This window comes from Sciurus vulgaris (assembly GCF_902686455.1).
Source record: "Sciurus vulgaris genome assembly, chromosome: 8".
In the NCBI taxonomy this organism is placed as follows: Eukaryota; Metazoa; Chordata; class Mammalia; order Rodentia; family Sciuridae; genus Sciurus; species Sciurus vulgaris.
This window is the reverse complement of record NC_136468.1, coordinates 136628270-136639274: the sequence shown is the minus strand read 5'-3', so window position 1 is coordinate 136639274 and position 11005 is coordinate 136628270. Positions and strand designations below refer to the sequence as shown.

Sequence of the window (11005 nt, the reverse complement as noted above, 5' to 3'; positions counted from 1 at the left end):
TGCGGATCAGCTGGCTGACTCTGCAGCTGCCCCACCCGCTGGTGTCTGCCTGGACCTGGACCTTCCAGCTGCTGCCCGGCATCCACACGCGAACACCACCCGTCTCCGCCCAGAGTCTCTAACACAGTTAAGCATGTCATTGATTTTCTCTGCCCTGTGAAAGCAATGCTATAAATCTTAGAAGTCGACACTTTCTTGTACGAGCATTTGTGGGTCTATGTAAAATAAAAGTCATATCATGCTTCTCTTTACATGTGATTTCTGGATCTTTTCAGAAATGTCCAGCACAGTTGAGCCATTGAAACGGGCAGTTTCCAGCAGCATGGGCAGAGCGCCTGCGTTCTGCTCGGGGCTCGTGGTTGTACGGTGGCGGGAAAGAGCAGTGTGGCCTGTAGTAGGAATAGCGCTGAAAGCCCCGGGCGAGAAGCAGTCAGGATCACCATGGGGAGCCACGCTCACCCCCTTAGACACCAAACCCAAGTCCTTGAAACTGGCAAGTTCCATTTATTTAAGGCAAAATTCAGTTTTGCATCTTTATGAAATGTGCGTGCTCTCAGTTCCATCGTGTCTCAGACAGCCCGATGGAGGTGGAGCATCTGTCACCCACCCAGGATGTGCCAAAGTGCTGTGGAGAGCGGGTCCTGCCAGGGATGTTGAGCACCAGGCTCTCGGAAGACAGTCTAACAGCGCCACCAGGCCTCTGAGACGCTGAGTCAGGCTTTGGTGTAACTGGCCACTCGGTCTCCAAACGTGGGACCCCTTTCTGAGAGGTGCTGGCATTTTTCCTTGAACACGTAGCTAGCTGGATTAATTTCCTGTTTCCCCAGTCCTCTTAGTTGGAGCAGAAACAGCCACGCTCTGGGTCAGACGCCCTCCTGTATCAGGACTTCCTCCGGACCGACACCTAGGGGACAGTCACGCTTGAGACACCTCTCGGCTCCCCTTACCAGAAAGGACGCAGTTATCACCTCGACTGGCAGCACCGACTCAGGGTGTGGGTGACTGAGGAGCCAGCTCTGTCACCTTGGGATGAGCCAGATTTAGAGAGTGGCTCACTGAGGCCTGTCCGCCTCGGCCTGAGCCAGTGGAGGAGGCAGCTAGACTGTTGGTGCGTGGAGGGGAGATGTGCAGTCACGCCAGGGTGTGGGTTTTAAGGCAGCGTAGCACATAAACGGAAAAGTCACCTCATCGGCTGACATTCAAATGGTCCTCTCTAACCTGTTCCTGAAGGGGGCCGTTACGTTATTAAGAAAGTTAAATCCATGTAACAATTTTACAGGTAAGCACATTTACATGTGTAGGAGATACTTGCTCTTTAGCTGCTATCAGGTAATTCTCAGTACACATAGGAAATACGTTTGAATGACTCAGCCACCTGTGACTTGTACATAGCACTGCTAAGCGACATTAGATCAAAACAAGCTCTGGTACTCCTTGCCAGTGGACCGCGGACCCTCGGCCCAGCCACAGGGCACGGTCAGGGGGCCTGAACCCCTGAGTGCGCAGCCTTGGGTTCTTCTGTGTCCGTCAGACCTGGGGCTCTTCCCGCACAACCAAATCAGTGTCTGAGGTGGACTCTAGCACGTGGATTCCGGGGTGGAGACAAGTCTGAGTTCAGTATTTCATGTCAACCTCTGGTTCACGGGCAACTAGAGATAGTGAACTTTTTTGCCTTCTCGTGCAGTGTTTAGATTCATGCTTCTAGTATCAGTTTTCCCCCCTCAGATGTGGTATCAGGAATGGAGGGGAGAAACAACCTGTTTCAAACCTGTATTCTAAAACTGCTTATTTCCCCCTCGCCCCCAAGTCAGCCACTCACCACTCTTAACTGTCCATTTTTATCTTTATAGATCTGTTCTTCTGGTCCAGTATGGAAAACTATGGTGCCTTCTCTCCCAGGCCCAATAGAAAACTGTAAACTTAAAACACACAAAGTGACAAGTCACTGACCCATGGTTTTCTTCCCTCAGCTTTTGGTCTGCAAGATAAATTCATTGATGAAATTTTGTTAGTTTCCAGATCAGTTTCATGTTTCATTATTGTGTTTAGTGCCCTCTTGAGCATTCGGAAGGAGAAAACCATTTTTACAACTGGACACCTTCAGTGTGTCTGCAATTCAGTTCACCAAAGGGCCCATCCGATGCCTGAGGAATGAGCCACACATGCTGGAACTCTTACGGCGGCCTAAGGATCACCTCTGGGTACAGAACAGAAGGTGCTGTTCAAAGTGCTCGGCGCTCTCCCAGTTCCACCTACCAGTCTGCTCATCAGCTTGGAACAACTGGAGCAGAGACACACTTCTCCAGGAGCAGTCTGCTCCCATGGGCTGTGCAGGAGGAAGTCTGAACAAGTCAGCAACCCACACACCTTCGCTGGCCAGCTGTCACAAGCAGCGCGACCAAACTCTCTGGGGCAGCGAGGGGCGCAGGGGGATTGGAAAATAAAGATCCACAGACACAGATCTTGAAGATGAAGCTGGGATCAGGTGGAGCCTGCTCTCTGATGGAGATGCAGGTCTAAGGAGTTAGGCCAGCAGTCTGTATATCTGTCTCATGATCAGACTGTGCAACCATTATTCTTTGTATTCAGGAAAGTTACAGAAACTAGGACATCTATGTAGCTTTTCCACAGTTGCAAAGTGCAACGTGAGGAGCTTTGTGTAGCTCTCAAGAAAGTCCATTGTTAAAAGTTACTGTGAGGCAGGCAGGAACCTGAGAAGCGGAGCTGGTGAGTAACTGTGGTTGTCGAGCATAAGAATTCCTTCCTTCCCGGGAGCTGTGTGCCTGAGTTCAAGGTCAGAGCTAAAGGACTCTTGCACAGAGCCGCCTCATGCGGGGCACTGCCACAGCAGCCAAGCATCCTGTGCCCTTGCACAGAAACATTCCCAGGCGCCGGGCAGGCCACAGCCATGAGGGCATCAGAGACCCCGATCTCAGTCACTGCTCTCCCACCCTCTGTCACCGCTCGCCACAGCCAGCGAGGTGCCCTCTGGCACGGCATGCTGGTTAACCTCCTGTGCTTCACTCGCCTGGGAAATGAAAAAGGTGGCAGCTAAGGAAGGTCAGGGCAGTGCATGGAGGCTGAGGCAGGAGGATCATGAGTTTGAGGCCAGCTTCAACAACTTAGTGAGACCCCAATTCCAAAAAAAGGGCTGGGTGTAGAGCGTTTAGGTAGCACGTGCACGGCCCGGTTTCAATCCCCAGGACGGCAAAAACAAGGAAAGGCGGCAGCTGCTTTACCCTGGAGAGAAGTAGCGGGTCTTACGTATCTGCGTGCTAGGTATTTTTATGTTTATACCCTAAAGAAACTACCACATTCTTTAATTAATGTGTAGGCAGCCATCAAAGCTGCGGCCCAGCGCCCTGAACAGGTCCCACCAGGCATCCACAGCCAAGGTGGGCTGCACTCTGCCCGGGCCCAGCGGCCTGCCTCTTACTTGGGGACAGTGCCCCTCAGGAACGTAAGCACCTCTTTTGAAAATTCTGGAAAGACAACCACTTCCTGAGGTCAATGAGGGGTCACCAGCCTCTTCGTTTCTCTGGATCCCAAGGGCAGAGGGGAGAGGATGGAAAATAGGCCCTTTATCAGGGAGGGAAGGGGACACCGCTGGAGACCCACGCCCACCCGTGGACGGTGTTTGCTGCTGTAGAGGACACGGGCGTGGGCGGAAAGGTGGCATCCGCATCGCCTGGATCTGTTGGTATCAGGACACCAGGTGACTTCCCAGGCCGGAGAGGAAGCCACTCACCTTCCTTGAACAACACTGACCACGTCCTTCTTCACCAGCATGACCAGTTTCGTAACGGCTTCAAATATGTGCTCACACTGCAAGACGGCGTCCCCCTGGGGCAGAGGAGAACACCATGGTTTCAGCGTGAGTGACGTCAAAGAACAAGTCACTCTGAGGGCTGGTGGCCACCGGTTACCTTTCGCTTGTGGTCTTCGGGTGACACGTGAATGACCAAGAGCCCATCACTCAGACTGCTGGTGGAGACACCTTAAGACAGATCCGGAGTGAGGGACCTGGAGAGCTGCACCCAGGGCTCCCGCCACCCCGGCTTCCTCCTGGCTGGGCAGAGGGGTGCAGGACTCCGTGGAAGCCAGCATGCTGCTGGACTGTGAGCCAAGGCAAAGCCGGTCACTCTGTGGAAGTGGCTATTGCCCAACCTGGATCCTCAGGGGAAGCAGAACAAGAGGCCGGGCCAGGCCCGGCACCCGTCCCGGGGCCCCCGCCGGCGGGCTGCTCCCTTGCTGGCACACCCGGCGCTGGTCATCTCTGGGAGCTGCCTGGAGATCGCCCCCTTACCCTTGAGCTCCGAGTACTCTATTTTCTGCTTGACCTTGGCCACGTCCACCACGTAAGCTGCCTCCCGGGTGAGGACGAGTTGCCGCTGCCGCGCCTTGAAGCCCTTCCTGTCGTACTTGATGACCGGGACGCCGTACTGCAGGGAGGCTGGCGTCACCCCAGGGGAAGGCCCGGGAGACCTGCTTGCGGCGCAGAGCTCGGCAGGGGCTGCGTGAACACATCTGTGCTCCTTGCCAGGCATTGCCCTCTGGGGAAGCCCTGGCTGTGGCCACCAGCCTCGGGGCTCTGCTCCAAAAGGCCAGCAGAGGAAGATGCTCTGGGCTTGAACACCCTCCCAGGACGGCCACCGCAAGGCCATGTTCACGCAGGCCAGGCGGCGGGCTAAGCGGGTACTGTCACCTCGCTGGTCCCCTCAGTGACCTCGTCACCCACGTCCACGGGGGCCAGGAGCTCAGGGCCACTAGGGGGAGAAGACGGACCACCCCCTACCCTCACCAACATGGGGTGCTTCCCGATAACGTTCCGGGCTGCGTCTCTCAGTTTCATAGGAAAGCAAACCAAAGCCCCTCGAACGGCAAGCAGCATCTGGCTGCCATTCGTCACCCGCCATCTTGGTTATCACCCGGGGCAGCTCTCCCAGCCGCACCCCTGCGTTTAAGCGATGCTTCCAGACTCTGGAGAGAAGGGCCTGCTCCCACGCACAGCGGGGGATCCCGTGCAAGGTGGAGGACCCTGGTTTCCTTACCTCGACTTTCTCACTGCCAATGAGTTGAAGCACTTTGGGGTGAATGTCTCCTTCATCTAGGGGAGAACCAGACGCCGTGAATCACCACCAGGTCCCCGCCCTGGGGAGAAGGCACGGCCGCCTGTGGGTTTGGTCGAGGTCTCGGATGGGGAAACAGCTGTCAAGAAATGCCGGACGTCGAGCATCTTCCTTAGAACCGGGAAACAGGTGCACCTCGCTAGCAAACGTACGCACCTATCCGACTGTCGGCGAAGGGCTGATTTAAACTGTCCGCGTAGCCTTCTTTCTTTCCTCTGAATATTTCACTTGCAACCACCTTTTCCTGCATCTGGTAAAACAAAAGGATAAAAAATGGTAGCCCTGGATTGCCCTCGGGATGAAGGAGCTCTAGACCCCGGTACTGCGCACTTCGTTGGCCAAACCACAGGAGCCTTGTTACACTTTGGCTCTGGCTGAAGAGCCCCCCAAGTGATATTGGTAGAGACTGGGACTGACTCCCGCGCAGGTCCCCGGACTTGCACTGGCTTCCCCGAAGTGGGGTTTTCGGAACTTCAGAGTCATTTCCCTCTTCTGGATCAGAGCTCGGCAAACTCCAGCCCCAGAGCCAAGCACAGTCTGCTTTTGTAAATAAAGTTTTATTGGAACACGGCCGTGGGCACTAGTCCCTGCGGTAGCTGCAGAGTTGGGTAAGGGCAGCAGAGACTGCACCGCCCACGGAGCCCAAGACCTTTACGCTCCAGCCCTTTGGAGAAAAGGCCTGCCAGGAAGGGGCCTGTACTCCCAGCAGAGGCCGGCTGGGTTGTGTCCATGGTGACATTAACATAAGTGGACACTCAGGGCTCTGCGCTCCTATCCTCCGCTTGTCTGTGGGTCGTGGGGCTAGTGAGGCCCCTCGCTTGTAGGTGGAGTGGTGGACGAGGCCTCTTGACACTCATAGTCCCCGGTGCAGGACAGGCCTCGCCCCTCCTCTGTCCTGCCTCCCCACCAACGCCGCGTCCCTACCAGGGCTCTCCGCTCGGCCGTGACCCCGCGGCAGTACTTCCGAACCAGGTTCCTCAGGCACATCGCCCTGAGCAGGTCCGAAGCCTGTGTGGAGAACACACTTCCTTCCCACCCGCCTCCCTCACACCGTCCTGGGTGGCAGCCTCCAGGACGGAAGCTTTGGAAACACAGCTGTCCTTGGTTCAAGTCCAGCATTAATATTGAATCGGCAAAGCAAAATAGTCAATTTCGCTTAAGCAGTGGTTCTCAAACTTAGGGTCCCTCTGAGGCTTGGCTCTGAGATTCCTAGAAATTGTGACTCAGGAGGTCTGGGGTGGAACCCAAGAATCTTAAGATAGCCCCCCGCCCCAGACATAGGGTCCCTAGACCATCTTTTTTATTTATTTATTTTTGGTACCAGGGATTGAACCCAGGGTGCTTAACCACTGAGCCACATCCCCATTCCCACCCCCACCCCTTTTTTTTGAGACGGTCTCACTAGGTTGCTTACAGTCTCAACTGCCGAGGCTGGCTTTGAACTTGAGATCCTCCAGCCTCAGCCTCTCAAGCCAGTGGAATTACAGGCGTGCCTCCCACACGTGACCCCAGGGCAACTTTTGAGACACTTTTAAACAATCATTAGATCTACTGGGAAAGCTCCATCGTGAACAGAAACCATTCAAAATTGCTCTAAACAGACCCCCCACTGGCTTTGTAAGTCTAGGGAGGAGGTGACGAATTCTGAGTCCAGTGTGCCCATGTCACTTGCAACAGAGCCCCCAGCTTAGTCCTCACGTTTTCCAAGATGCCAGGAGGCCTCAGCCAGCTCTTGTCTAAGACGTTCTTCGGAACATGGTACCGAAGATTCAGGATGTAGTTCTTTCGCACGAACACTATGAACTCCTCGTTGTCAGGACCAAGGGGTTCGTCGCGATGGATGAATCCCTTGACGAACCTCGGAAGGCAAGCGTTCTGTCAGCCTTCTGGCCCATTTCCTCAGAGATGTGCCTTCTTGTCCCCATTTGATTCAGAAGCCAAAGTAATAGCTGGTTAAAGTGACCACGTAGGCCAGAAGCCAGTAACGAAGCCCACAGGCCAGACCTGCCCCAAAGATATGTTGTTTCACCCACGCTGCTTTTTACTTTGACTCATCTGAATTAGCTGCCAATTTAAAAGTTGGGAGGTCTTGCCTGAAAGCCAGATTTCAGCCTGCATTGAACGATCAAGTGATCTGTCAGCTTTGGCCTGCTGTATCTCCAGGGCACCAACTGACTGGGATGGAAGGGTTATTGCCCCACTGAGGTGAACCGAGCCTCAGTCCCCACCACGCCCTATTGCCTCGTCCCAGCTCATGAGACTCTTGCTTCACCTGCTCGGCTTCAGAAGGCATTTGCCTTTGTGACTTTGAACTAGGCTAAGAGAAAGTACAAATGTCCTGACTTGTGATCACTATCAAATCTGGGAGCTCAGAGCAAAGAGATGGAGCTGAATTCCCAGCAGCATCCTGAGAAGGTCGGTCTGCACAAATTCAAACATCACAAGAACTCAGCCGTGCCCGAGGCCATCCCCTGCAGCACACCGCTGTCGAGTGGCCTCTCCTCCCCGTCGCAGCTGAGAACCTACCTTCTTATTACCTGCACCGCCCACCTTCTCCTTTGGACCTCCTTTCGAGCCAGGACTCCACGCCAGTGGGCTTCCAGTTTGGTGGCTGAAAGAGTCCATTGGCATTAGCAAGTAGCACAATCATAGGTAAATACAAGTGGCTTCTCCAGGACTCAGCCACCCACTGCCCATCTGGATCACCCGCTAGTGTGCTCCGCGGGCCAGAGATGGAAAGTCCAATGCACGTCATCGATTCTTACCTGGGGATGCTCAGGCAGACAACTAGACTGGGGGGAGAGAACAGAGGGCACGTGGGAGGCTCCGGGGAAGCTGGGAGTTACACCAGGGGGTTTCCCAAGGTCTTATTCAGGGACAGGAGTGGCATGTGTGATGGTATTGATTAGTCACACCACGACATTTAGTCTCACCCACTGCTGACTTTAACGGAGTTGTCAGCATTTAAAAATTGGGATAAGTTAAAACACAAAAATCAGATCCTGGCTGGTTTCCCAATTCTTAAATATTTTCAGATTTTTTAAATGCTCCCCCAGCCAAAACTGCACTGCTTCTTTTGCACAAGCACAAGGTACTGGAAATAACCCAAATGTCCACCAACAGAACTGGATCATGGAACACCCAGCTCAGGGGCCGACGGAGGTAAATGATACTAAATGGCGGCACAGCTAGGCGCGTTCATTTACATGTTGTCTAAAGCTCCTTTCATGTCACAGTGTTGAGTAGCCGTAACAGGGATCACCAGACCCCCAAGATCTTGCTGACCCACCAGTACAGAGGAATATTATGCAGCCATGGAAATGAATCAATCTGCACATCTGGTTGAATTCTAAAAACAACTCAGAGTGCAACCTGGTGGCCACAAAATACCAACAGTATGATTTCTTAAGTTCAAAACACGCCAGATGAGAAATATATTGTTCAAGTGATGCGTCCACGGAGGGCAAAACTCAGAAAAACAAGAAAATAAGTGCTGAAAAATCCCACAGAGATTGCATCTTAGAAACGGGAACGTGAGGTGGGAGGGGCTTCAAGGGTGCCTGTTATGTTGGAACCTTTTTTTTTTTTTAAAGTTACATGTGGTCAAAACGCCTGTGGAGCAAACATAGGCCTTTGTGCTGTCTTCTCTGGTCACTAAGTAACCCTGAGAAGGGGCCAGGTGCCCCGGATGGGCGGGGAGAGCTCAGGAGCCCAGCCCCTGTGCGTCCCTGGCCCGCTCCGGGCTTCTTACCTGCTCGTCTTTTCTTCACATACTCTCTCCTGCCCAGGCAGCCCTTGTACGTGGCTTGGATTCTTGCAACTTAAAATAAAGCCAGAGTTTTGGTGAGTCTTTTGTCGTGACCTCCCGAGGGGGCACCCAAGGCCCGGCCCGGGGTGCCCATGGGGCGGGGCAGGGCAGAGCCGAGAGCAGCGCGCTCCAGACGCAGGACGCTGCCCCAGGACAGGGCTCTTTTCTGCCTCTCTTTCCTCCCCCAGGTCAGGACGAGGCCGGTGCGGAAAGCCCCCATTCCTCGGTAGGCGTCCTCGTTCCCCCGCCTGCCCGGCTGCCCCAGGGGACAGACCCGCACATTTCACAGATCCGTGCGCCCGACGGCGGGGACACCTGCTGCACCCCCTGCAGTGTGTGAGCCCAGGACGTCCTCATCACCCGCTCCACAGTTGGCTGGGGTCCTGCCAGAGGCCATGATCAAGGGCCTGGCAGATCAGCAGCACAAGGCCCGGGAGCCGGGCAGAGATGCCGACTCGGGCAGCCTGCAGCAGGCCTGGCCAGCACCGTGTCTCCACCACATCCCCAGCCACGGGTGCTGCTGCTGTGGAGGTCAGCAAGGAGACCACTGAGCATGGCAGTGACAAGCCTGGGCCTTGAAATCAGCCCTGTGTCCAAGCCCCAGCCTGCTACTAACGAGCTGTGTGATCTTGTGCAGATCACCAACATCTCTGTGCCCCACAGTCCCTGAGTATAAAGTAGGGATGACGATACCTACTCCACAGGTCAGTTCTGAGAATGAGATTGCGGGGCATCAAGGACTTGGTGTGCAACTAGCACACAGCAAGTCACTCGAGTGGCCTAGACAAGTTTAGATTTCCAGGAAGTCCCGCCCCCGGTGCTTCGCATTTCTCCTCGCCATCTAATTTTCTCACTGACCATTTACAGCGAATGCCCTGGTGGCAGGCTTGAAGTCATACCACTGACATCAGATCCTTATTGAGTTCTTAGAAACCTGAATCCATCCAAGGGTGATGCCTCTCGGGGTGGGGTCTACAGAACTAAGTAGGCACTCTGGCGCTGAAGTTTCTGCCTGCATCCACGGCTGCCCTGCCAGCTCTCATTCAAGCTATCAATGTACCCTCATCCTGTATCTTGTTCCTGGTTTCCAACATGAAAATTTCTTTTATTCTGGGGGGCAGGTATCAGGAATTGAACCCAGGGTCACTCAACCCCTGAGCCCCATTCCCAGCCCTATTTTGTATTTTATTTAGATACAGGGTCTCACTGAGTTGCTTAGGGCCTCGGCTTTTGCTGAGGCTGGCTTTGAACTTGGATCCTCCTGCCTCAGCCTCCAGAGCCACTGGGATGACAGGCAGGCGCCCCACTCCATGAACATTTCTAACGTCACATCGGACACCCCTGTTTAACAGTTATCCCCACAAGCTGACCTTGCTTATTTCAAGTTTATTGAAATCAGGGCAGAAAGAAAAAACAAAAAACACATACCTAATTGATGTTTACTAAATTCGAAGGCATCTTCGGTAGCAAACAGAGTTCTGGGGAAACGAATGAATATTTTGGTTCTAGAAGCGAAAAGAAATGTGGTCACTGTTAATCGATCAGTTTACCCGCTATGGTGGTGAAGAGCATCCCCCCGAGATTCATGTCCACTCAGAAGCCACAGAACGTGGTCTTTGGAAAGAGGGTCTTTGTGGATGATGGAGAGGAGATCAGACTGCAGTAGGGTGGGGCCTAAGTTCCAGGAAAGTGTCCTCCCAGGAGACAGAAAAGGACACAGGAAGTCATAGGCAGGAGACAGAAAAGGACACAGGAAGTCATAGGCAAAGAGGTCGCGTGAAGGCCGAGGAAGACCAGAGTACCGCCACCAGCAAGACAGGATCCTGCCACAGGAGCCCAGCCTTGCCAACACCTTCCTTCCAGACTTCTGGCCTGCGCAACTGGGAGAGAATGAATGTCCCTTGTGCTAACTGGTTGTACAGCTCTAGGAAATGAATCCACCATGCTAACCTGAAATTGCCACAAGGTGTGCTCCTGGGCTTTCAAGGGTGGTAACAGGGAACACAAGTCCAAGCTTGAAAGAAGACCCAGCAGAGGTGAAGTCACACAGGAGTGCCGAGCCTAGGGT

General features: G+C 53.9%; 1 protein-coding gene across 1 annotated transcript in view; it reads right to left on the bottom strand.

The window, feature by feature from the left end:
- Nucleotides 1-107: 107 nt before the first annotated feature.
- Nucleotides 108-11005, bottom strand: part of MYO1H (myosin IH) — a 70446-nt gene continuing 59548 nt past the window's right edge. Inside the window, exons 21-32 of the mRNA XM_079151300.1 lie at nucleotides 10366-10442; nucleotides 8881-8949; nucleotides 7656-7740; nucleotides 6828-6987; nucleotides 6054-6137; nucleotides 5286-5379; nucleotides 5052-5107; nucleotides 4307-4442; nucleotides 3927-3997; nucleotides 3749-3843; nucleotides 1820-1919; nucleotides 108-904 (exon numbers count right to left, since the gene is read on the bottom strand). Of these exons, the coding sequence (XP_079007426.1) occupies nucleotides 881-904; nucleotides 1820-1919; nucleotides 3749-3843; nucleotides 3927-3997; nucleotides 4307-4442; nucleotides 5052-5107; nucleotides 5286-5379; nucleotides 6054-6137; nucleotides 6828-6987; nucleotides 7656-7740; nucleotides 8881-8949; nucleotides 10366-10442 (1051 nt within the window). The 3' untranslated portion in view covers nucleotides 108-880. The remainder of the gene's footprint in view (nucleotides 905-1819; nucleotides 1920-3748; nucleotides 3844-3926; nucleotides 3998-4306; nucleotides 4443-5051; nucleotides 5108-5285; nucleotides 5380-6053; nucleotides 6138-6827; nucleotides 6988-7655; nucleotides 7741-8880; nucleotides 8950-10365; nucleotides 10443-11005) is intronic.